This window comes from Petaurus breviceps, unplaced genomic scaffold, assembly GCF_028583685.1.
Source record: "Petaurus breviceps papuanus isolate PSGF00001 unplaced genomic scaffold, PetGlider_PUasm1.0 118, whole genome shotgun sequence".
Lineage (NCBI taxonomy): Eukaryota > Metazoa > Chordata > Mammalia > Diprotodontia > Petauridae > Petaurus > Petaurus breviceps.
This window is the reverse complement of record NW_027185616.1, coordinates 18,613,820-18,640,310: the sequence shown is the minus strand read 5'-3', so window position 1 is coordinate 18,640,310 and position 26,491 is coordinate 18,613,820. Positions and strand designations below refer to the sequence as shown.

Here is a 26,491-nt window from a genome sequence, read left to right as displayed (position 1 = left end):
ATGAAAACTAAAGGGGCAAACGATAAAGTTGCATGGAGTTAACGAGGCAGGGGTTTGGGAGAATGAAGGGAGAGTGCATTGCAGGTCGGTATGCGAAAAAACCCCCAAATAAGAGTGTTTTCAGGAACACGGGAGACACAGCAAGCAAGCAGGAAAACAGCAGCAACTGGCATCGATGATCATAGCAGAAGGGATCGATGTGGCAGAGCACTTTGAAGGTCAGGCTATGAGGATTTGGGTTTTACGTGAAAAGCAATTAAAAAAAGGCGAGAGCGTGTGACAGGACGAAGAGGGCAATTCTGGAAGATTACTTCAGCAAACATTCATCGGGTGACCCCTGCCTCTGCGGTTCGGGGGTGTGAATCTTTCTCCTTCTCTCGCCTTCGGGGGGCCCCCCTGCCCGCCCCCACTGCCCTCGTTGCAGTCTCGTTTCCCCGCCTTTTCTGGCGTTTGCCCTGGGGACTCCCGGCCAGAGAGGGGGGTCCTGCCTATCTGAGCTCCCGAGCAGAAGGGGCTGCGGAGCTTGCACAGGCTGCAGCTTTGCAAACTCCCTGGCTCCGGGGCCGCCCCAGTCGCTGCGTGGGATGAGCTGCAGGGGCGGGGCTCCCGCGCGCCCCCTCCCCTCTAGCTGTCCCGGGAACATTCGGAAAAAGTATCCAAAAGTTCCGCGCCAAAGGCGGCGGGGGAGCTGGGCGGGGGCGGGGAGGGAGGCTAGAAAAGCGCCCGAGGGCCCAGGGGCGCTCAGACGCCGGGCGCCGCCGCTGGGGGACGCCTCGCTCGGGCCGCTGCTCCGCGCCTCGCCCTCGCCTCGGGGCTCAGTCCGGCGCCCCGCTTTGCGGAGCAGCGCGAAGGAGATCTTGGGGTCGCTTTTGATCCTCCGTCCGTGTCAGGGCAGGGATCTCCCAATCGCGGAGAGAATGCCCAACGAGGATTCCTACAGCAAGCCCTCCACGTCCTCCGACGGGCACCCTGGGCCCGGGGGCAAGGCCGGCGGCTTCGGGAAGGGCGCAGGGGCCCTGCCGGGGGTGGCCGGAGGCGGCGGGGCGGGGGGCAGCGGCGGCGGCGGCGCGGGCCCCAGCGGCTTAGGGCCGTCGGGGGCAGCGGGGAAGAAGTCTCCGCGTCTGCCCAAGTGCGCGCGCTGCAGGAACCACGGCTACGCGTCCCCCCTGAAGGGGCACAAGCGTTTCTGCATGTGGCGCGACTGCCAGTGCAAGAAGTGCAACCTGATCGCGGAGAGGCAGCGGGTCATGGCGGCCCAGGTGAGCCCGCAGGGGTCGGCGGGGCCGGGAGGGCGTCGGCGCGCCCAGGGCGCAGGGCGCGGCCGGCTCCCTCTCCCTCCTCTTCCTCCTCGCTTTTCCCGTCCCTCTTTCCCCCCTTTCCCTTCCCTTCCCCTCCTCTTTCTCCTCGCTTTTCCCTTCCCTCTTTCCCCCTTTCCCTTCTCTTCCCCTCCTCTTTCTCCTCGCTCTTCCCTTCCCTCTTTCCCCATCCTTCTTCTGGTCCCTACTTCTTCCCTTCCCTCTCCCCTTCTTCCTCTTTCCTTCTCCGTCCGTCTGTTCTTATTCTCTCTCTCTTTCTATTTCATCTTCTGGACTACCTTGTGCTGCCCCTTCGCTTCTTGGGTTGGGGGAGAAAGCCCGTCTGGGGGCGGGGTGGGGTGATCTCTGTGCGGGAGGGTTTTGATGGACGCGTCGGCTGTACCTTTTCCCCGAATTGGTCCAGTCGGCGGCTGGCCCCCCGCGCACTCCCACGCGCGTTCCCCTTTGGCTCCCCCCAAACCTGGAAAGGCAAGACACGCCAAAAGCCTCGTCCGGGGGGGGCGTTCTTGGCCCCCACCTGTTGCAAGGGGAAGTGGAGGCCCCGGGGCGGGGGTGCGGGCAGTGACGTGAGGGGCGCCTCTTCACTTATTTTTGGGGTAGTGCGTGTTAAAAGCCGAGTGCGTGGGGGGCTAGTGTTCGCAGTAGCCGCACCGAGGAGGACAGCGGGCTCTGCGCTTCCTCTGTGGTCCCGCAGTGAATGCGATGCCTCCCCTCCGGTGGGCGATGGGAATATCCCAGCCATCTTTGCTTCACGTGGGAGGGCGGTTTTATGAGACGGTCCTGGACGTGCCGCCCCGAAGGAGTCACAGGCGTTTGGAGAACTTTGTGATTTTACTTCCCTCCACCCGCTGGGGGGGAAAAAGAACCCGTTCTGTTTCACTTAAGTACAGTTAAAAAAGTAGAATTTGTATTAATCTATTATTATAAAAACATTAATTTATAGATAACATGTGGTTTCTATTAATTTATTATAAAGTAATTTATATATAATATACAAATATGATTTCTATTAATGAATATAAAAATATTAATTTATATATTATATAAAAATATAATTTATTTGAAAGCCCGATTTAAAAAATAAATCCATATGTACCTTAAGGATTTTTAGGTCTCTTAGGGAAAAAAAAACGTTTCAAAATCTCCTTAGAAATGGAAAGACTTGTCTTTCTTTTCATCAGGAAAAGAGCCTGTATTTCTATTTACTGAAGGAAAATACATTCTTTCCACCTAGTTTGTTTCATTTTTTTTAAAGGATATTTTTTACTCTAAAGATTGAAAAGAAGTATTTACAAACATTGCTACTTTTGGTTATAAACTTGTAAATATCTTTCATTGGCATTGGTTTTAAATGTTAATTTTTGAAATTTGGTGTAAAAAATGAAGTGATAAAATAAAAACACTTTCATGCCTTTGATTTTGTATTTTTATTTCAAAGGTAGTTTTTACAGATTTTTGGGGGGTATTTTCAAGGTATTTTTAGAGATAACATCAGGATACTACTCAAGTAATGGAAATAGATGTCTTTTTTCCCTGACATTTTTTAGTTAAATCTCAATTGAAAAGAATATGCTATAGCAGCATCGAAATGGTTCACTTGAAGCACATTTTAAAGTTTTTGTAGATAGGAACAATATTATAGATCTTTATATATATATATATATATATAAGATATCTATAATCTTATAGATATCTTAAAATATATATTGTGGGGAGCATAGCATTTAATCTCTGGAGTTTATAACTTTTCATAATAGTTCCTTCAGTATTTATGAAGATTTAACATTAAATGATAAATTTGCTTAGTCTTAAAGTTAGCAAAATTGCATTGTAAGATATTAGATAGTAGACTGTTGAACACCAAATAAAATAATATATAATTAAGTAGAAATATTGAATATGTTAAATATAGTGAATATAGCATATATTATATCTGTATATAAATGTGTGTATGTGTGTATATAATGTATAAATATACAGTATATAAACATACTGTTTATATATACACATGTATATATACATAAACATAAACACCATGCATACAATATATTGTACATAATATATATGATATAGATAAATACATAAAGCAATACATTAATACACAATTAATACACAATGTAGTTAATATAACAGCATATAAATGTAAATAATAAACCTATTACTAAATACATATTATGGATAATGTATATAATATATACTTGTATAAAGTGCTTTGCAAACCTTAAAGTTTAAACCATAATGTTTTATATAAATATTGGCTACTAGTTTGCTATTTTTATTTTTGAAAGTTTATTTCCCATATTAAAAAAACCTATATAAGAAATGTTATTCTTTGAGATTTACAATTCAGGATTTCTAGAACATTATACTACTTTTTTCTTGTTATATTAATCCTTAAATATCTGTTTAATAATGTGCTGCTACTGTCAGCCTAACAGCTCACAGTTCTCTGCATTTTAGATAAAGTGTTTTCTGCACAGTACCTCTGTGATGTTGGATAAATAACACATCTTTTTCCAAGATGGGTGAAATGAGACTCATGGTCACATAGCTAGGCTATGTTTGAGCAGGATTTGGTTTGCGCTGTCCTGTATTATATTCTTATTAAATTATATTCTTTATATTTTAAATAAACTTTTATTATATTCTTAATAAACTTTTCTTTCAGTTTTTGCTGGTGAAAATTATTAAAAATCCCATTAAAAATCTCTTGTACAAGTGTATGTTTCTTTATTAAGCATTATATCCATTTCAGAATAGTTTCTAAATGGACTTTTTGCAATACTAGTTTTTTTTCATAAAATTTCCTAGATATTTTTTCACTTTGTTGTATAGAAACATTTCAAACTTTTGCCCCATTTTTCCTGTTAAGTATAGTAGTCATTTTGCAAACCAAAGTTTAACATCTCTACCTTAGCGTATATGTATATTTAAGTAATTTTATAGTGAATCATTTTCTTAAATTCACTATAATTTATTAGACTTCTTAAACTGGCTTCCAGATTGTTCTTTCGTGCCTTATTGATTATTTTAATTTCTCCTTCCTCCCCCCCCCCCATTCCTATAATATAGCTCAGGTGGCATAGTGGAATTTGGAGTCAGAAGGACTGAGCACAGATCCCAGCTATGCTGTGTGCTTAACAACTGTGTGGCTATGAGAAAGTCATGGTTTCCTTTTTGGTAAAATGGGGGCTATGTATAATATATTTTGAGGAAATTGCTTTGTAAACGTAAAAAGTGAACACATTCTTAAAATTTTAGAATAAACTTGTAGGGTACACATTTATCATTTTAACCTGGGAAACTCTATTTAAGTTATAAATATAACATAGGCAAATCAATTAAAGCTTAATTTTTGAACCTTTAAAAACATTCTTTTAGGAAAATAAAGTACCAGTTGAACAAGTCTCTATCATGATTTTAAGGGTCAGCCTTTTTACTTAGATATATTCTCAAAAGGTTGTTGAGAGAATAAAATGAGGCATTTATTTAAATGTAAGGCATTATATTATTAAAATATTTCTTTGCAATGGGACTTACACAGTAACACACATTCCTGGATTTCTGCTGCTGCTGACTGGTTAAGCACACCATAATTTTAAATTGAGAAGCATTTGGCCTTAATTTAAAATTATATTTTCCATTTTAAAAACAGGAACGGTGAAATTATTTAAAACACACACACACACTTTTTTTCCTAGTGATTTTGCCCTGTTATTGTCCTTGTAGCATCTGGGGCTTAGGACTTGGCCTAATACTAATTTTAATACTTTAGGAGCCCATTTTGATGATTTATTTTTAGCCAAACAATTTTTTCTCCTCCAGAGAGGACCACTAATAGAAACAGATAACCCTGTGGATGGAATAGCTATTGCAAGTAGTATTTCTGTCAGGTCTTGCACTGATTGCCTTAGATATCTCCAAAGACCAATTTGCTTCCTCCCACTTGGGTTCAAGACCTTTTGACATTTTGATGCTGGTATTATAGAAGATTTTTTTCAATTGAGGAACTTTTAGCACTTTTCTTGTTTTCTGTTGTATTTGGGGGCTGACTAGGGCTATTTTCCACTTTGCCTTCTGGCTGCCTAAAGATCTAATTCCTAAAGCCACAGTCCAAGAACTGGAATGGACCTCAGGCTAGTAGAATTTCTATACAAATAGCCTGGCAAGTGGTAATCAGATTTTTTTGTGATTTTGTATGTTTTTGTCCTTTTACTCATTGGTCTTGTTTTGGTTTCTAGGTCTGGTCTTTAGAGGTCATTTGGTCTACTCCCTTAATTTTACTTATAGGGAAACTGAGGCATGGAGTAGTGAAGACTTGTAGCAGAGCTGGGAATCAAGCCTAGGACCTGTGATTACCCTCTGTCTTTCCTTACTTTAAGAACACAGAAAAAAGTTACTAATCAGGAAAGAAGATTCCAGAGCAAAGCTAATTTTTTCTTTTTTTGTTAGAGGCAATCCATGTTAAGTGACTCGGCCAGGGTCACGCAGCTAGTAAGTGTCTGAGGCCAAATTTGAGCTTGATCCTTCTGACTCCAGGGCTGGTGCTTTACCACCTCAGAGCCAAGTTATTCTGTAAATAATGAGACAAAAATATGTTTTGTATCTCTTTATACATTTGGAGTTTTCTTAGCAGAGATACTGGAGTGGTTTGCCATTTAAAGCTGTCCCTCTCAACCTAACTCCATTCTCTCCCTAGGTGATTTTGCATGCCACTGACCACCCCTTTCTCCCCAGGCAAGACTAAAATGGTTCTGCTTCTCAGCCGTTGTCTAGTCTTTTCTCCCTTTTCCCCTCCTCCTCCTTTTTCTATCAGAATCGGCTCTGGAGAAAGGCTCTCACAGCAATCGTTCACATCCATGTATGAATTGGGATCAGTGCCAGCGTATTCTCCCTGTGTGTCTGCATTTTAAGATTTCTATTTAACCAGTGAAGATTATCTTCTGTAGCAAGAAACTTTGTGAGTCCCCAAGATAGCCCCAAAATCACAGGGATTAGACACTGACCTTGTCTACACATCTTTATGCACTTACACCTGTTACATCCTCCAGTTCACAGGAAGAGTGTCTTTTATTTTGCTTTATTTTACTTTATTATTAGCATCCAGGTGGCAGTGATGACTTGGAGTTAGGAGACCTCAGTTTGAATCTTGCCTTAGATACTAGCTGAATGAACCTAGACCAATCAGTTTTCCTCATTTGTAAAACGGGGATGGGGGCTGCTGGTGGCACAGTGAATAGAACACTGGCCCTGGAGTTGGGATAGGACCTGAGTTCAAGTGTGGCCTCAGACACTAACACTCACTAGCTGTGTGACCTTGGGCAAGCCACTTAATCCCAATCGCCCTGCCTTCCCCCCTCCAAAATAGCAAAAAACAACCCCCCCAAACAAATAAAATGGGGATAATAATGACCCCTTCCTTCCAGGGTTTGTGCGCACACCGGTGAGGTTATATATCTAAAGGACTTTGCAAACTTTAAATGCTAGTTTTTTCTTCTATCTATACCCTTGATCTCATGTTTCTTTACTCTAAGAGGACCCTGCTCCGATATTTATTCTTTCCTTCTCTGGCAGATCTTCAATTTATCTCACTCAACTGGCTGCTTCTTTGCCTCAAAATTTGAAAAATTCTCAGCTTGACTCTGCCATGCCCTTTAGCTACAACCCCATTAAATTTTTTCCTAAACTAAACATATATATGCACACATATGCAGAAAAAATGCGAGATAAGGTTGTGATGGGGTCCTGGTAGCCTGCACATGGCGGAGGGCATTCAGCCAACTTGCAGGTTGGTCACTTCCATAACTCACTCCCCTCTTTATCTCTTGCACATGCTTCCATCCCTATCATGCTATGGACATTTGCTGTCTTAGAGGCAGGTCATCAAGGAACACTTCATTTAACGTCAAAACTAATTGTTTTATTTTTTATTCTTCCTGACTTCTCTGTAGATTGACTCTGCATTCATTTCTTTTTTAGACATTTATCACAGCCTTCGTTGTTTTTTATGCATTATTTTTATGCATTGTTTATGCAGATGAATTCCCTACAATATTTTAGTTATCTTCTGAAGGAGGGTGGGGAACTTCATTTATTCAACAAGCATTTATTAAGCCCCTGTTATGGTTATGAGTGCCAGGCACTGTGCTGGGTTCTAGGGATATGCAGAGACAGAAATGAAAGTCCTTGCCATTAAGGTGCTTACTATAGTAACAGATGACATAAAATTGTGGAAACTTGCCTCAGTTTCCTTATCTGTAAAAGGGGGTAACAAGAGCACATTTCTCCCAGGATTGTTGTGAAGGCCAGTGAAATAAAGTGCTTAGCCCAGTGTCTGGCACACAGCAAATGCTATATAAATGTTAGCTAATAGCTGTTATCATCCACCTTTCCTCACTTTACCATGTAGACAGATTGGCTCTATTCCTCCTGTAGGGCATTTCATTTCCTGCCCTTTTTCAGGCTGTGCCCCACATCTTGAATGTGTTTCTTCTTACCTCCACCTGTGAGAACCCCTTGCTTCCTTCTCTTTCTTTTCAGGGGGGAAGGCAAGGCAATTGGGGTTAAGTGACTTGCCCAAGGTCAGCCAGGTAATAAGTGTGTCCAGGATTTGAACTCGGGTCCTCCGGTGCACCGTGCCATCTAGCTGCCCCCCTTGCTTCCTTCAAGACTCACTTCAAGTGATCTTGAATCCTTTCCTGACCATTCGAGCTGCTAGTGGTCTCTGTCCCTACACTACCTTTATTTATTCCGAATATCCTTAAGTACATACATGTTGTCTTCTCCTATGGGCTCTAAGCTCCATGAGAGCAGGGACTGTGTTACTTCACTGTCTGCAGAGCCCAGCACTGTCTGAATTGGGCGTGATAGCAGGCTCTCAATAGATGCAGATTGATGCCAAATTAATCTTTTGTAAATAAAATGTCTGTAAAGATAATTCAACTAAAAATAAAATATAGAGGTGCTTTAGAATTGTTTTATTTTTCCCAAACTTGCAGGTGGCACTGAGAAGACAGCAAGCTCAGGAGGAGGAGATGGGCATCAGCCATCCCATTCCCTTGCCCAGCACTGCAGAACTGCTTGTGAAGAGAGAGAATAATGGGAGCAGCTCCTGCCTGATGTCTGAGAGCAGCAGCCCCACCCAGGCTCCAAGCACGCCAACTACATCTTCAGGTAAGTCAGTTTGCATCTCAGCCTTTCAGTGCTTACAAGAGGGGAGCCAAGTCTGGACCTTTTTATTTTTAATACGGAGAGTAAATGAATGACCAAAACTTTACATGCAATACTAAATCAAAGGGGTTAGAGTTTTTTCCCCTCCAATTTTCCATTTTTCATTTTAAAGGGTTTTTCCTGGACTTGTTTTTGGTAGCTTCTTGTAAAAGATGTGGTAAGGGGTTTTGAAAATGGACCAAAGAAAGAAAAAGAAACTGCTGACTCTCGAGGAATTTACATTCTAATGGCAGAGACAAAACATATACACACATATACAGAAAAAATGCAAGATACAATTGTAATGGGGTGCTGGTAGCCTGCATATGGTGGACTGCAGCAAACCAAGGAAACTGTGCCTTTTTCTACAGACCAGGCTCTCATTGGTGGGTCCCAGTTGTAGTGTGCTTAGAAGTTGAAACAAGATTTTATATTTTATCCTGGAAGTAATAAGGAGTCACTGGAGTTTTATTGAATAATACAATCACATCTGCTAAAGAGAAATCCTTTAGGAATTGTGCAGAGGATGACTTGAATGAGGAGAACCTTGAGGCATGAAGGAAACAGCCATCTGTCCTATAGGGACATATCTTGTCAGATATAGCCCCATGACTTATTAGAGGAACAGATATTCCCAATCCTAGGTGGAAACTGAGAGAGGAAACCAAGGCTGTGTATATATAAGCAGTGCCCCAGAGACTCCCCCAGATTGTGATACAAGTCATAAAATGAAGGAGATCTAAAGACGAGGTAGAAGAAGACATCTTCCTTTTTACAGAAGTGAGACTTCCATGGAAATAGAATTTCACAGTTTTTTGAAACGATTAGTTTTTTTCTTCATCGTAAGGGATGACTTTTTAGAAGATAGAGAGGGATATTGGGGTAAATGTAAACAAGACCCCCCAAAAAATCAATAAAATCTATTAAAAAAAATAAAATTTGTTTATAAAATAATATTGAAGAACTTCTATCCCTCAAAAAAGAAAGTTTCCCTAACAACTATACCCTCTAGCTGGAGAAATAGGGACTGGAACACAGTTTTTTGAGAAAGGATAACAACTGAATGTTTTCAAATGATGTGCAAAGGCGTGGAAACTTTCAAGTCTTCATAGCATCAGACTTATCTACAGTTCTCACGTCAGTAGTTCATCTAAAGATCTCTGGCATTTTGCCCCGTTTTACTACTTAAAAAAGCCATCGCCTTTTATTGTTTCATTATTTTCAGTGGTATCTCACTCTTTGTGACCCCTTTGGAGGTTTTCTTGGCAGAGATACTCAAGTGGCTTGCCATTTCTTTCTCTAGCTCACATTGGTCACCAGGGTTAAGTGACTTGCCCAGGGTCACACAGCTAGTAAGTGTCTGAGGCCAGGGAGCTGAATCATCCTGACTCTCACTATACCACTTAGCTGCACCACCTTTGTTCAGGGCCTATCATTTCCCCCTTCAGCTATTACATTGGCCTCCCAATTGGTCTCCCTTCCTCAAGCTTTTCCTCCTAACAGTCCACCTTCCAGAAATCTGCCAGAGTGACATTAAAAATCACAGGTCTGCCCATGTTATACTTAATCATATCCAGTGGCTTCCAGTTTATTCTTACAGGATTCAGCCAGTTTGCGATATTTCATCAATGTGTTGTCTTTGATAAGGTCATGGAAATTCGGATTTTGGGGGTTAGCCCAGGAAAAATGAGTCGGGAGGAGGTGGATTTGGATAAAGAGGGAAAAACAAATCTAGAGAGTCGGATAGTCCCATCACAGCATCATCATGTCGAGGGCAGAAGGGTGAAGCCTGGTTTAGTGTAAACAAGACCAGTCTGTATGATCTTGGACAAGTCCTTTCCCATCTCTTGACCTTAGTTATAAAATGAGGGTCTTGAACTAGAAAAGACAAGCTCTGAGCTTCCTTTCTGATAATGTATTCTGTGATTTGGAGGGTGGTTGTCACTGGTCTCCAGGGAGACTGTACTAACAGCATTATTATTGCGTGATAATTGTGTACCACCTCTTCATCAATTTTGTCTCATTGGATCCTCCCAGCACCCTTGGGAGGTGGGTAATGTCATGACCCAGCATCAGTCGGGCCCACAGTGCTGCCTCGCTTCCCTCACCAAGGACAGTTACATTTAGAGAAGGATGAATTCAGTCAGGGCCGGCCTAGGAAGCTAGGGCCTGCCCAGATTTACCTGAGTGTGGCTAGGAGGCACAGAGGATAGAATGCCCAGCCCGGAGTCAGGAAGCGTCGTCATCTTCTTGTGTTCAGATCTGGCCTCGGACACTTACTGTGTGACCCAGGGCAAGTCACTTTCTGCCTCAGTTTCCTCATCTAGAAAATGAGCTGGGGAAAGAAATGGCAAACGATGTAGTATCTTTGATGGGGTCTCAGAGTCCGATGTGACTGAGAGGACTGATCTTGTGAGTGGAGGAGGGAGTGTCGGGGTGGGCGACCTCCCCGGTGTAAGGGCCGGTGTTGAGAAGAGAGACGGAATTCTCCAAGTTACATCAGTTCGTTCCGGCAGGGCATTTCAGAGGCAAGTCACACACAGGATGTGTGGGAGCAGGATAGAAAGTTCAAGGTCAGAGGAGGGCGAAGATTCTCTTCTTCCTTCAGGAGCCAAAGGACCTTGAGAAGCACTCAAGACGATTCTGGTTTCAGAAGGAGAGCTTTATAAGCTAACTCAGGTAGAGAGGATGTCCGTAGGGAAGTGATCCCCATTCTCTTCTGCTAGCCAGAGTACTGTGCTGTGGAAAAGCCTCAACTGGAAGGAACCCCACTGAGGATAGTTCATTCATTTTACAGATAAAACCGAGGCTCAGAAAGGTTGTGACTTGTCCAAGGTCACACAGCTAGTAAGTATCTGACACTGGATTTGAACTTGGGTCTTTTTTAAATTCCCAACCCACTGCTGTATTCACTGTATTACCTAGCTGCCTCTGTTGTTATTCAAGTCATTTCTGTCTTGTCCAACTCTTGGTGACCCCATTTGGGGTTTTCTTGGCAGAGACACTGGAGCGGTTTGCCATTTCTTTCTCCAGCTCATTTGACAGATGAGGAAGCTGAGGCAGATAGGGTTAAGTGACTTGCCCAGGATCACACAGCTAGTAAGTGTCTGAGGCTAGATTTGAACTTGACTCCAGGTTGGGCACTACATTCACTCTGCTGCCCAGCAGTTCTTACTTGCCACCATTTGCTGCATCAGCCAGTTGTAGGAGAGATTTCTGTCTTACTGAGATTGATCATTTTTGGGTCTTGTTAAGATGTGAGCAAAGTTGAGACATGAATATCCACATGGGATCCAAAAAGTGAGATTGAACTTGTAAATACGAGTTCATTTGGGAATGGAAACCAGATGAGGATTGATACTCCCCCAGTCGAGAGTATTTTATTTTTTTACAATTTTTAAATTTTTATTATTTTTACAATTACATGCAAAGACAATTTTTAACATTTATTTTTTATATAAGACTTTGAGTTTTAAATTTTTTTCCTTCCTCTCTACTCCTCCCTTTGCTAAGATGGTAAGGAGTTTGATATACACATGTGCAATCAAGTAAAACATTTCCATATTAGTCATGTTGTGAAAGAAGAAATATAACAAAAAGAAAAGAAACATGAAAAAAATAAAGTGAAAATAATATGCTTTGATTTGATTGATGTTTTTAATGTAGTACCTTCTTTAACATGGGAAAATTTCAGAGGTCACTTCCTTATTGTCAGGAATCTCCCAGGTATGACTAGTTGGTTTTTTTTTATTTTTTTTAACATTTTAATTTAATGTTTTGAGTTCCAAATTTTATCCCTCCCTCCTCCCTTCTATTCCACCCTCTCTGAGATGGTAAGCAATCAGATAAAATTATACATGTGCAGTTATGGAAAACATTCCCATATTTTTCCCATTTTGTATGAAAATACTTGAACAAAAAGAAAAAAAATGAGAGTGAAAAACAGCATGCTTCAGTCTGTATTCAATCAATAACAGTTCTTTGTCTGGAGGTGGCTAGCATGTTTCTTCAGACCTTTGGGATTGTGTTGGATCATTGCATTGCTGAGAATAGCTAAGTCATTCACAGTTCTACCTAGAACAAAATTGCTGTACACCGTTCTCCTGGTTCTGTTCTATGCATCAATTCATGTAAGCATTTTCAGGTTTTTCTGTAGCCATCCTACTTGTCATTTATTTATTTATTTATTTATTCATTTATTTATTTATCTATCTATTTAGGAGGGGGTAGGCATTTGGGGTAAAGTGAGTTGCCCAAGGTCACACAGCTAGTTAAGTGTCGGAGGTCTGGTTTTGAACTCAGGCCCTTCTGTCTTCAGGGCTGGTGCTTTATTTGTGGTGACACCTGGCTGCCCCGTGCTTGTCATTTTTCAACAGAACAGTAATACTCCATTCCAATCATATGCCACAATTTGTTCTGGCCATTCCCTAATTGATGGGCATCCCTTTGATTTCCAGTTCTTAGCCATCACAAAAAGACCCGCTATAGATATTTTTTAGAGATAGGTCCTCTTCCCTTTTTGGGGGCTGTCTTTGGGATATGGGCCAAGCAGTGGTATTCCTGGATCAATTGCAGTTTTATAGCCCTTTGGGCTTAATGACTAGTTCTTTAGAAACTGTCCCAAGTTAACTGGTTTTAAAGTACTCATTTCTAAGTAGGGAGTAAGTGGTTAAATTCGTTTACTGACAGTTGGTTTTAGTTGATATCTGGTTATTTTATTAGATTGAGTAAATATGGATCGAGTGATTTCTATGTTCAAAGCAATTTTATTCCTTTCACCAGCTTAGATTAGAGCTGCACTGGGAGAGAAGATCACTTAGGTGTCCTCAGAGTCATTTGGGATAGAAGGCATCCAGAGATTCTCTACTCTGATGCCCTTACTGTACACATGACCACACTAACGGGTGAAGAATTTGTGACTTTTCCAGTGCCATACAGTGGTAGAACTGGGATTTGAACCCAGGCCCCGACCCCAAATCCAGTACTCTCTCTACCAGACCAGTTTAATTTTGGCTGCCAAGAGAATAACCATTCTTTGGCAAGTATTAAAAGTACTTGAATAATTGTGGGTTATTGGGGCAGCTAGGTGGCACCTGAGTTCAAATCTGGCTTCAGACACAACACAAAAACTAGCCGTGTGACCTTGGGCAAGTTACTTAACCCCGAATGTCCTCCAAAAAGCCAAAAAAAAAAATTGTGGGTTATTTTTTGATTGTCACATTGTTAGAGTTCTGAGGAGTAGGTAAATTAGATTTGATTTTCTGTTGTTTCCTTTGTTAGAGACCTGATGCCTTTGAGTGGGTTTCTTTCCTACCTCTCTCAAACACTGGTCAAGACTGCCACAAGACTTGAGAAATGGGGTGTGTGTGGGTGTGTGTGTGTACTTGATTTTCTGGGTTAAAATTGTCATCATCAGGCAAAGTACGGGAAGGATTTTGTGATTTCCTCTGAGGAACTCCCTCTACCAACTTAGCAACCTTAATAGATAACTCCTAGGGAGATGCCTGAGGCACATAGAAAGGTTAAAAGATTTTCCTGTGGTCACAGCAAATAAGGGACACAGAGCAGGATCTGAACACGTTTCTTCCTGCCACCAAGCCCAGCGGTGTGTTTCTTACACTTCCCAGTGCCTCTCTGTAGTTGAGATCTTTTAAAAGAAATTGCCTCTCAAACTTAGTTGTGGAAGATTTTCCATTCATTGGTGTTTATTATGTTAGCAGAATTAGATGGTAGATGAGAATACCCATCTGTAAAGTCTTTTTTTCTTGGAAAAGTTTTCAGAAAGAAAATTGAACTCTATAGATAGGAGCAAAATTTTTATTCTAAATTGTAATTTACCATAATTAGTTCTGTCCATATTGGTGTATATATGTATACATATAACATTTTAGGGTAATGCTTCATTTTTTATTTGTAGGAAGGATGTGTAATTGACATTTCTCTCAGTTATTTTTTGGACAACCTTATGTATTACTGACACCCTCCTTTTCTGTTTCATTTTTTCCTCTTCTCCTTATATCTACAGCCAGTGAAATGCAGCTTCACCTGATTCTTTAGCAGAAAGGTTCTTAACTTGGGGTCTGAGGACCCTAAACAAGTTCATGGCCAGATTTCAGGGGAACTGTAAAGTTGGAAAGGAAAAAAATTCCCTCTATTTTAATATAGCCATTTCCCTTTTTAATACTATATATTTTATTTTATGCATTTAAAAATATTACTTGGAGAAGGGCTATCACTAGGTTACCAAAGGGATGGGATCTCTAATAAAGAAAAAAGGTAAGAACGCTTGCATTAGCAGATACGTATGTAATTCTTGGACTGCCTGTTTTTCTTGGGAATGTCATCTGAGTTTAGCAGTATTGGTTATTTTATTTTGCACCCTGTCATATAGGGTGTATGCACCTCTTTTTCGGAAGAAGGGGATAAACTTGATGGTGTTTGTGAAAAGGGCTTAGAAATGTGATGTTGTCAACTTTGTAGGTTTCCACATAGGCCTGTTTGCTCCTGCTGCCTGGTGGCATTTTAGTCTTCCTGTGAAAATGAGCAAAATTCCTACGACCTTGGGACTTTCAGAGGGATAGATAGGGCTGAATAGGGAAGCTAGAATGGGGTCAGAGTAGTTATGATGACTGTCCCTTTAATTTCTGGCATTTGTGGTAGCCAGTTATTTATCACAGTTTCTGGATGCCTGTAATGGTCCAGATTCTCTGACCTCCTTAAGAAACTTTTTTCCCTTCTATTCATTGTAAGTGAAACCCTGAATGTTATCTCTGTGCCCTCCCTTTGGGAGCACTCTGGGCTTCTGGAGCTGCCACTCCCCTATTCCCCCTGATTAAACCACCTCCCACTCATCCTGGCTTGTTGTCTTGGCAGCTGGAGCCTCTCTGGTCCTGCTCATCTCTGCTGCTTTGACCGGATGAGCTTGGTCCCTAACATTTGATGGGGCTTCTCTTCAGCTCCCCATTTGTCCTCAGTGTACCCTTCAACTTAGGGTGGGAATGTGAGGGTGGAGGAAGATTGTGCCCAGTATTGGACACAGTAATTGCACCTTGAGGGAAAGGATTGTTTCATTCAGTGCATTTGCATTCCTAGCGCACTAAAACAGTTTTTTTTTGGGGGGGCACATCTTAGGTGCTTAATAAACGCTTGATTGGCTAATAAAAATTTCTGATTCTTTAGCAGAAAGGTTCTTTTTTTGATTGTCATATTGTTAGACTTCTGAGGAGTAGGTAAATTAGATTTGCTTTTCTGTCGTTTTCTTTATTAGACACCTGATGTCTTTGAGTGGGTTTGAAAACATTTTTAAAGTCCTGTTAATAAATGAAGCTTTCATACAGAGTTCATACGCCATTTCGTTTTCATGTTGGTGAAGATGATCTCTGTGTACATTCAAATGAATCATCAAAATTTTTTCAACAAAACTGTCAAAACATTTTCACTAAGATTGATTGTGGAATTTGTTTCCTGGCACTTTGGCCCCTTATACTTGTTTTTTTTATATTTAATTAATTTTTAAAATTAATTTGTTTGTTTCCTTTTAGTTTATAGGATTCAATTCCACAATTCCTTGAGTTTCACATTTTGTCCCCCTTCCTCCCCTCCCCCCCATGGCGGCTTATAGTCAAGTATAGGATCTGTAAATACTTTCACATTATACATTAGTCAGGTTATAAAGACGAATTGTAACAGATGGAATGAAAAATGGTAAAGAGGACATAAAACCAAACAAGAAAAGGAAAAAGATCAGGTATTTTGCTTCCATCTGGATTTAAACTCAGTTCTTTCTAGTTCTTTCTCTGGATGCACATATTTCTCTCCATCATGAGTCTTTTGGGATTGACTTATATCACGGCATTGCTGAGAAGAGTCCAGTCTATCAAAGTTGGTCATCACACATACGTTGTGTCTGTAATTCTGTACAAATTTCTCCTGGTTCTACTCTTCTCACTCAGCATCAGTTCGTATGAGCCTCTCCAGGTAAATATGAAGTCCATCTGCTCATCATTTCTTATAGCACAATAGTATTCCATAACATGCGTATACCACAGCTTGTTCAGCCATTCCCCAATTGATGGGCACCCCCTTAATTTCCAGTTCTTTGCCACCACAAAAAGAGCTGCTATAAACATTTTTGTACATATGGGTCTTTTTCCCATGTCTATGATCTCTTTGGGATATAACCCTACAAGTGGTATTGCTGGGTCAAAGGGTATGAAATTATTTATAGTCCTTTGGGCATAATTCCAGATTGCTCTCCAGAAAGGCTGGATCAGTTCACAACTCCAGCAGCAATGCATTAATGTTCCAATTTGCCCACATCCTCTCCAGCATTTGTCATTTTCCTGTTTTGTCATCTTAGCCAATCTTACTGGTGAGATGTGGTACCTCAGAGTTGTTTTGATTTGCATGTCTCTAATCAATAGTGATTTAGAGCATTTCTTCATGTGCTTATAGATAGCTTTAATTTCTTTCTCTGAAAATTGCCTGTTCATATCCTTTGACCATTTATCAATTGGGGAATGACTTGTATTCTTACAAATTTGACTCAATTCTCTGTATATTTTAGAAATGAGTCCTTTGTCAGAGACATAGGTTGTAAAGATTCTTTCCCAATTTCCCACCTCCCTCTTAATCTTGGTTACATTGGTTACATTGGCTTTGTTTGTACAGAAGCTTTTCAGTTTCATGTAGTCAAAATTATCCATTTTACATTTCTTGTTTTTTAAATTTAAATTTTTAAATTTTAATTTCATAAAATAAAATTCCAAATTCAGGCAGAAGAAAAAATTGTGGCTATGTAGTTTTTAAAAATTAGGTTCCTATCAGATCATTCCTATATTTTAACTTTTAAAATGGAAATAATTACAAAGGGCCAGAAACATCATAAATTATTAAATAATTAAAATTTGAATGCAGTAAAGAAGATGTAAATATTATTAATGCTCTTTGATTAAGCTACTGTTTTGAATCTATTCCCAATTATGTTTCTTGAAAGTCTTTATACTGGCTTTTTGGGGACTTGAGAAACTCAGGTTGTGGCCAGTGGTTTGAAGATGGAAATGGGCGATGCTCTGTGTCATCAGGTTGGCCATCAGGTGATAAAATTTTAAGATCTGTGAAATGGACAAAAATATAAAATTTTGTTCAAACATCTGTTGCTGTCCCTGATCGGTGATTAATCAGGAAACGAAGCATTTGTCATTTATTGAGGGACTGCTGTGTTCAGGCATTTTGCTAATGTAATCAAGTGAAGATAATGAACATTTATTAAACACAACATTTTCTGTTTCCCTTTTTAGAGATTCTGATTATCTTTGAGTAGGTTTCTTTCCTACCTTTTTCAAACACTGGCCAAGATTTCCAGAAGACTAGAGAAATAATGTGTGTGTGTGTGTGTGTGTATGTGTGTATGTGTGTTTGATCTACCAAGTAGACTCTTGGAAAAACTGTCCCTCCTCTCAAAGACCTCATGTTCCTATGGGGGAGACAACTGATAAATAACTAGGTATATTCAAGATATTAAGAGAGTATATACTAAGTAATGGGGGTAAAAGTATGAAGATGGAAATAATTTGCTCCTGGGGAGCTTACATCCTAATTGGCAAGACAAGTTGCATGTATGTGTCTATGGGAATACATACCACAGAGAACAGATGTAAGGTAGTATGGGAGGAAGTGACTGAAGAGAGGGAGTTCATGGCATGGAGGTCGGCTAGTACAAAAACTCATTCCTGGTACTGAAACGGGAAGCTACCTTGGCTTGCCACACACAAGGGATATGATAAATAGTGAAAATTAAAATGATTTCTGACCACAAGTTAGATGAGAATTGAATTGAGGAAGTCAGAGGAAACAGTGCAAAAGAGAATCATTGAAGAACAGGTGTGATCTTAGTCTGAGCATCTGGATGAATGTGGAAAAAAATAAGCATTTACTCTGGGCCAAACACTGTGATAAATGCTGGGATGCAGATAGAAAAGCGATGGTGGGTCCTGCTCTCAAAGAGCTTAAACAACATTTAGGGGAGTGGGGGTCAGGAAAGAGTTTTGGTCTAAAAAGTCGCAGGGATGGCAAGTAGGATAATGGATAAGGGCATTCACACCCTTTCAGAGGTAATTGTAGTCTTACTTAGAGTTTATTCTAGTTCTCAGATAAGAGACAGAAAAGGCAGGAGTGCGCTTTGAGTTTCGTGGCAGGACAGAAAACATACAGGATGAAGAAGAGACTGCATATTTCTGGAGAGTTTAACTCCTTATGGTCATGCCCTATGAAGGTCCAGTTTCTGGGGCATGTTGGCTTCAGGGAAGTGGTTTTATAGCCATTGGCTAAAAGATCCGTAGCTTTCCTCTGCCAAGAAAAAAGGCTTATCACTCATTACAGCATCACCCATTGGACTGTGAACTGAGTTTTCTCCTGGGGAGAGACTTGCTGGCCCCAGCCTCCTCCCCTAGATGGTAGATCGTCTTCAGGGCTAACTGGAGCAAGGAAAGAATAATGGACAACAAAAAATAAGAATCGTCGTTCTTTCACCAGGAGATACTGTGATCTCTCCTGCCTTGGCATGCCCTGCCAGCATGTTTGCTATTTGTGTGCTCTTCCTGTTGGGTTTCCCACTGGAACATGTCCGTCTGTATGTACCACACTCTGTGCCCATGTTTTGTGCTGTTCGGAGGCAGAGTGAGGTCTGGGTCTCTGAGGGTGGTGGTCTCTTTTTACTTCTATAACCTGCCCTTTCATCAAATCAATCAATTAGTTAATAACCATTTTTAAATGAAATTTTATGAATAGCTTTTTTCTTTATCCCTTGTTTAGTTAAGAATTCACCCCCTATTCTTAACTATGAAAAGTAGCTGATGTAGTTCTCTCCTGATTTTTTGCAGTAAGATCTTTAATATTCCCATCATATATCCATTTTGAGTTTATGGTGTGACATTTTGATTATGTGGGGTAAGGTATTGGCCTAGGTAGTCTCCCAAACTGGAAAATAAGGCCTTCTTTCTTAGATAATTTGTATGTTTGAGTGTATTGAATGTTGGGTTATTGAGTTAAGATGTTTTTTATTCTTCCTTATCTATCCTGTTCTGGATAATTTTTAAAAAAATAAGTTTTTTCCCCCTATTTTTTTTTTTTAACGTTAACAGTACCAAATAGTTTAAATTGGAGGTGTTAAACACTTGGCCTGTAGTGCTACCCTGAGTGCTGCCTGAACCAGATTAAAATGGAACTGGGAAAGATTTAACAAAATAAGTGAAAATACAGTAGAATATACATAAGTTAATGTCCCATTAACATGTTAATATGTGGTTTTCCAAGTCAATGTCAGGTAACAGATTTTGATGTACAGTTTAGTGACCCTGTTTCTGATTTGAGTTTGATGATACTGGTTTAAAAGATTACTGCTTTTATAACAGTTCAAGGTCTATTATATATCCTTTATTCCTACTTAAAAAAAAAACTATTATATCTCTTGATACTCTAAGTACACCGTTTCTCTGGTTGAATTTTGTCATTTTTGTCAGAACTCTATAAAGACTTATTGGTATTTTGATTGGTATAAAATTAAATCTAAATCAGTTAATTTTCTGCTATTAATTTCTTTGGTGACTCCCTACAATGCTCTGAACATCCCTGATGTAAATAAGTCTAGCTTGATCATAAGAAATAATTTTGGCATAATCTGGATAATTTGTTTTAGTTTGTTAGACAGAATTTTGGTATAACATATAATTTGCTGTAGTCTGGAGTTCTTTAGCCAAGATTTTATGTAAAAATTTTGAATATATATTCATTTAATGATAGTAGTTTATAGTTCTCTTTCTTTGCTTTATCTTTTCCTAGTATTAGGATGACATGTGTTCAGTAGAATTCTCTCTCAGTTTTAGAGAATATACAGTGAAATGTTTACTTGAGAAGTTTTAGAAAATTTTCTTGTAAATCCATATGAATCAAAGACTCCCCCCCCTTAGTCCTTCAGTAATTTCTTCATAATTACTTTAATTTCCTTTCTTTTGGAGATTAACATTTAAGATTTTGTGGGGAGAGTTTTCTGTTAAATTGGATAAATTTTTGTACGTGATCCTTTTGAATTCTCAGTTTTGTTGGCGTGTAGCTATATATAATTGGTTCTGACAGTCCTTTTTATTTCTATTTTGTTATGATTTTATCCTATTCAATTTTTATTTTGTTGATTTGTTTTTCCTCTACTTTTTAAAAGCAGTTTGACTAAAGTTTATTACTTTTTTGTTTCTCATTTATATAGTCTTTCAGTTTTCAATTTATCTATTTTTGAGATTTCTTCATGTTTACTTTAGATTTGTTTGTTCATTTTCTAATTTTCATGTTTAATTACCTAATCCTCTCTTTTTTCTATTAATGTATGTTTTTAGAGTGACTTATAATTTTTCCTCTGAGGGCTTGAGCTGTTATCTCAGAAATTTTAGTTTGTTTCATTATTTTTAATTGTCTTTTGTATAGTCATTAATTGTTTGTTGTTCATTCTTTGACTCACTCTAGGATTTCTTTGTTAAATCTACATTTAGATCTTCTAGTTTTTCTTGTACTCTCTGAATTAGTTTTTTTAATTGCATTATGGTGTGTAAAGGATGGATTTAGTATTTCTCCTGTGTTAAATTTATTTGCCATTTCCTTATGCTTTTATACATGATTTATTTTTGTAAAGGTACCATGAAATTCTGGTGAACGATGTATATTGTCAATGATAATAATAGCTAGTTTTTATATCACACTTTAAGTTTTGCAAAAGGCTTTATAAATGTTATCTCATTTGATCTTCACAGCAGGCTTGTGAGTAGGTGCTATTATTCTGATCCTTTTACAGATGAGGAAATTGAGGTAAGTGACTTGTCCAGGGTCACACAACTGGTAAGTGTCAGAGGCTGGGTTAGAACTCGGGTCTTTTCCACTCCAGGTCCAGTGCTCCATGACCCCACCTAGTTGCCGCGATGGTCTTTAATATATAATACATATTCTTTAATGTTTCTGTTCAGAAGATGTATATCTTTTACTGCTGTATTCTCCATCAGTTTGTTCAGATCTATAGTAGATTTTTGGATTGGTTAACTTTTCCTTTATGAACATAATAGTACAAATATGTTTAACATTGACATTTCTTCAGTGTTTATGGTTCCTTTAAATGCAATCTGATTTCCTTGATAGTCTTTCAGCATTGTGATCTTTTCATTTTGCTATGTTTAACAATATGATTACAGCTCCTTGTTCTTTAGGATTTATTTGATGAATAAATTTTTGTCCCAGCTTCTTATTTTCATTCTATTTGTGATTTTGCCTTTTATTTTTATTTCTTGTAAAGAACAGATTAAAGGGTTTTATTTTTGTATCTATTTTGCCACTCTCATATTCTTGGAATGTTTAGTACATTCAATTTTTTTTTCCAATTTATTTATTTATTTTTAGTTTTCAACATTCATTTCCACAAGATTTTGAGTTACAAATTTTTTTTCCTCTACCCCCACCCCAAAATAGCTAGCCTGCTGAATACCTCTTTCCCCAATCTGTTCTCTCTTATATCCTCCCCCATCCCCCCAACTTTCTAGTAATGCAAGATAGATTTCTATACCCTGGTGCCTGTATATCTTATATCCCAGTTGCATGGAAAAAAAAAAACAAAACAAACATTTTTTTTTAATATACGCATTTGTTTTTAAAACTTTTGAGTTCCAGATTTTTTCCCTTCTTTCCTCCTCACCCACCCCCGCTGGGAAGATAAGCAATTCGGTATAGGTTGTTTGTGTGTAATTATGCAAAACATTTCCATAGTGGGTATGTTGTGAAAGACTGACTATATTTCCCTCCATCCTATCCCACCCCTCACTTATTCTATTTTCTCCTTTGACCCTGTCCCTTTTCAAAAAGTGTGTGCTTCTGACTACCCTCTCCCCCAATCTGCCCTCCCTTCATTCATCCTCCCTCTTACCCCCTTCCTCTCTATTTTCCTATATTGTGTGATTTCCTCCTTAAGCCAAATTTAATGAGAGGAAGGTTGACCAATCCCCTTTCACCTTCCTGCTCTTCCCCTCCCTTGTAACAGTTTTCTCTTGCCTCTTTTATATGAGGTGATTTACCCCATTCTGTCTCTCCCCTTCTCCTTCCAATATATTCCTCTCTCACCTCTTAATTTCATTTTTTAGATATCATCCCATCATATTCAACTCATCCTGTGCCCTCTCTCAAAGTATACATGGACATACATATGCACACTCACATATAAGTTTATACACACACCCTCCTATACATACATATATATTCCCTTCAGCTGTCCTTATACTGTGAAAAGTCTCATGAGTTACAATGATCGTTTTTCCATGTTGGAATGTTAATAACTCAACTTTGATAAGTTCCTTATGATTTCTTTTTCCCGTTTGCCTTCTCATGCTTCTCTTGCTTCTGGTATTTGAAGTCAGATTTTCTGTTCAGCTCTGGTTTTCTTTTTCATCAAGAATACTTGAAAATAATCTATTTCTTTAAATGACCATATTTTCCCTTGAAGCATTATACTCAGTTTTGCTGGTTAGGTGATTCTTGGTTTTAATCCCAGCTCCTTTGACCTCTGGAATATCATATTCCAAGCCCTTTGATTTCTTAATGTAGAAGCTGCTAGATATTGTGTTATCCTGATTGTATTTCCACAATACTCAAATTGTTTCTTGCTGACTGCTTGCAATATTTTCTCCTTGACCTTGGAACTCTGGAATCCAGCCGCTGTGATGTGGACCCTTCCTGCCGGCCTGCCGGGCTGCCTTCAGCAGGAGATTCGTTTCTCTCCATCACTTTGTGGGTTCTGTAGCTCTAAAGTTTGTTTGAGTCACTTTTCACGTGTATTGGAGGAGGTGGAAGCCACCATCTTGGCTCCACCCCAGTACATTCTCTTTTTAATGTATGAGAGTTAAGTTTATGCTTTCTTTGATTTGTCAGTTTTTAACATTTGGTTTTAAAAATAAATTTTAATTCCAAATTCTTTCCCTCACTCTCTCCCGTCCCCTCTTCCTGAGATAGCAGGCAATTTGATATAGGGTATATATGTGTAATCATGCAAACCATTTTTCCATATTGGTCATGAATGAAATGAAAATGAAATGAAATGGAAAAAAACCCCACAGATCAAGCATCCCCCCACACCCACGCCCACTTACACAAAAGTGAAAATCTGCATTCAGACTTCATCTGTTCTTTCTCTAGATGTGAAAAGCATTTTCCGTCATGAGTTCTTTGAATTGTTTTGGATCATTGTATTACTGAGAATAGCTGAGCTCATCATGCAGTATTCCTTTTACTTTATACAATATTTTCCTGGTTCTGCTCATTTCACTTTGCATCAGTTCATATAAATCTTACCAGGTTTTTGTGAAATCATTCTGCTCATCATTTTTAGTATAGCACAGTAATATTCCATTACAATCACATACCACAGCTTGTCCAGCTATTTCCCAATTGCTGGACATCGTCTTGATTTCCAGTTTTTTGCCACCACAAAAAGAGCTGCTATAATTACTTTTGTAGAAATACGTTTTTCCCCTCCTTTTTTGGATCTCTTTGGGATACAGATCTAATAGTGATATTGCTGTTCCCTTCTTTTAAGTCAATACTTTTTGTTGCTGAGATTACTTTTACTTAAACTCCTTTGCTTAAACTGCAGCTCTATTCATACACGCTCTCTGCCCCTGTCTTCCCCATTTCCTCTTTCTGTTTCCCTACTTGTACTTAAATTGTTAATTTTTAAAATTTATTTAGTTATGTATTTCTTCCTTTTTTTGTCCATTCTCTTTCTCCTCAATTACGCGATTAATTCAGAATTTCTACATCTTTTTAAGGTCTTTAGTTTTTTTTCCCTTGCATATTTTCCTAAGAAATTTTCTTTGATTTATTCTCTTCCTTCTTTTCTTTCTTATTTCTTCCAAAGTTTTATTTTCAGATTTCTTGGATGCCTGCTCCAATCTTTTTTTCCTTCATAGAATTAAAGCTTCTGAATATTCTAGTCATTTTCTATGTTATTACCCCCTATAGATCTTTTTTCTCTTTTTGGTCTCTTGCTGGTGACCCTCTCCTCAGTTTGTGAGGGAAGCAGTATTAGGTAGAAGAATTACTTTGAGTCCCCAAACAAGCAGCCTGGTTCTTCCTTCCTTCCCCTTATCTTCTCCATGGTTGTTTCTCTTCCCAATTGCCATGTGATCTCATCTCTGGGCCCATGGCCCCTTGTGTTTCAACCACAAAAGGGATAGCCTTCAAGATGGCACAGAAATGGGCATGAGGGATAACACAAGTACCATTGGTTAGTCCCTAGAATGCGTGAAGGGAAATAACATGGGATAATTCATCTCTAAAATGCAAGATGGGCAACTTTTGTGGCATGTGACCTTCAGTCAGAGGCTACCGCCAGTGCTAAATCCAGCTTGATCCAACTGGAAATCTGATTGTTAAATTTTCAGCACTTTACTCCTAAAGGAATTGGCCATGGTACACATTAGGACTTGATTTATTGTTTTCTTGATTTGTCTAGACTTAAGAAAGAAATGGAGCAAATGTTAATAATGTATATGAAACTTAAAGCATGCTTTGTGTACTTTTTTGTAGGGGAAAGCTAGTTGTTAAACATTTGTCAGGGGACCTCTGCCTAATTCCAGGTAAATCTAGAAATACCTTATTTGAACTGTTTCCTTTGACCAACTAGTAAAAGTAAACACTGGGGCTTGTGAGTTCTGATTTGGAGAGCCATTCTGATTACAATGCCCAAAAGCCTGAGTTGCTTTCTAGTGTTCTGCAAGTTAAAGGAACTTTATTTTTTTATTTAAAAATTTTTTTTAAAACTTTTTGGAGGGGGGAAGGTAGAGCAGTTGGGGTTAAGTGACTTGCCCAAGGTCTCACGGCTAGTTTTTGTGTTAAGCCTCTGAGGCCAGATTTGAACTCAGGTCCTCTTGTCTCCAGGGCTGGTGCTCTATTCAATGCGCAAACTAGCCTCCCCTTAAAGGAACTTTAAACAGCACTTTATACTACAGTCTTTTTATCAACTACATTATAAGAAGATTGGTGACAATACATAAGATCTTACAAGAAGTTGGTCCCAAATGAGAAACTTATCAAGATTGCTTGAAATAGGGATTTATATCCATTTTCATCAACCATGAACCCTTAAGTGTATATTATGTCTTTAGATATTAACTACTTGATAGTATGAAGCCATCATGGTTAAAAAAGGTTTTTAAAACTAAGATTTTGTTATCAAAAGCAAAGTATGTCACCTGTAAAAACTCTTATCCTTAAAAAAAAAGTAAACAACTTTGGAAACAAGATTTATCCAACTTGTTTAAAAAGCTTCCAGATGAAGAGTTTCTTTGGGATTTAGGCACATTTTCACTCATCTCTCCTGTCTCTCTGTCTCTCATTTTTTTCTCCATAATAGTGTATGCTTAAATATATATGTGTATATATTTACATATCCATATATAAATGCAATATTATCTGATTAATTTGTAAGAATGATTAACATAAGGGAAGATAGAAATTTGTTAGGTGAATTTCAGCAAAGGTATTTGTTAAACTACAATTTTAAAAAAAATGATAAAGCATATTCAGAAACATTGCTGTCACTAAAAATCATTAATAATATTTTTGATAAAAGTTTTTTTATTAAAAGAGGAAGGTGGGACAATGCCCAAGGGTGTCCCCTCTCAGGATCCGTTTTTTAATTCACAAATGGGAAAGGGACTGGATCTCCCCCCCCCCCCCAAATCCCCTCCTGCTCTCATACTCTGATTCTTTTTTTTTTCTTTTTGCTTTTTGGAGGGCAATTGGGGTTAAATGACTTGTCCAAAGTCACACGACTAGTAAGTGTGTCAAGTGTCTGAGGCCGGATTTGAACTCAGGTCCTCCTGATTTCAGGGCCAGTGCTCTATTCACTGTGCCACCTAGCTACCTCCAGTTTTTTTTTTTTT

The 26,491-nt window shown here is 39.1% G+C and overlaps 1 protein-coding gene across 2 annotated transcripts in view; it reads left to right on the top strand.

Annotated features, from left to right (window-relative positions):
• The first annotated feature begins 917 nt into the window (after positions 1-917).
• The window catches only part of DMRT1 (doublesex and mab-3 related transcription factor 1), a 147,789-nt gene continuing 122,215 nt past the window's right edge, over positions 918-26,491 (top strand). Inside the window, exons 1-2 of one of the 2 annotated variants that reach the window (XM_069088200.1) lie at positions 918-1,259; positions 8,315-8,489. In XM_069088200.1, the coding sequence (XP_068944301.1) occupies positions 918-1,259; positions 8,315-8,489 (517 nt within the window). Of the gene's footprint in view, positions 1,260-8,314; positions 8,498-26,491 lie in introns of both variants that reach the window. The other variant, XM_069088197.1, reaches the window with a different exon arrangement.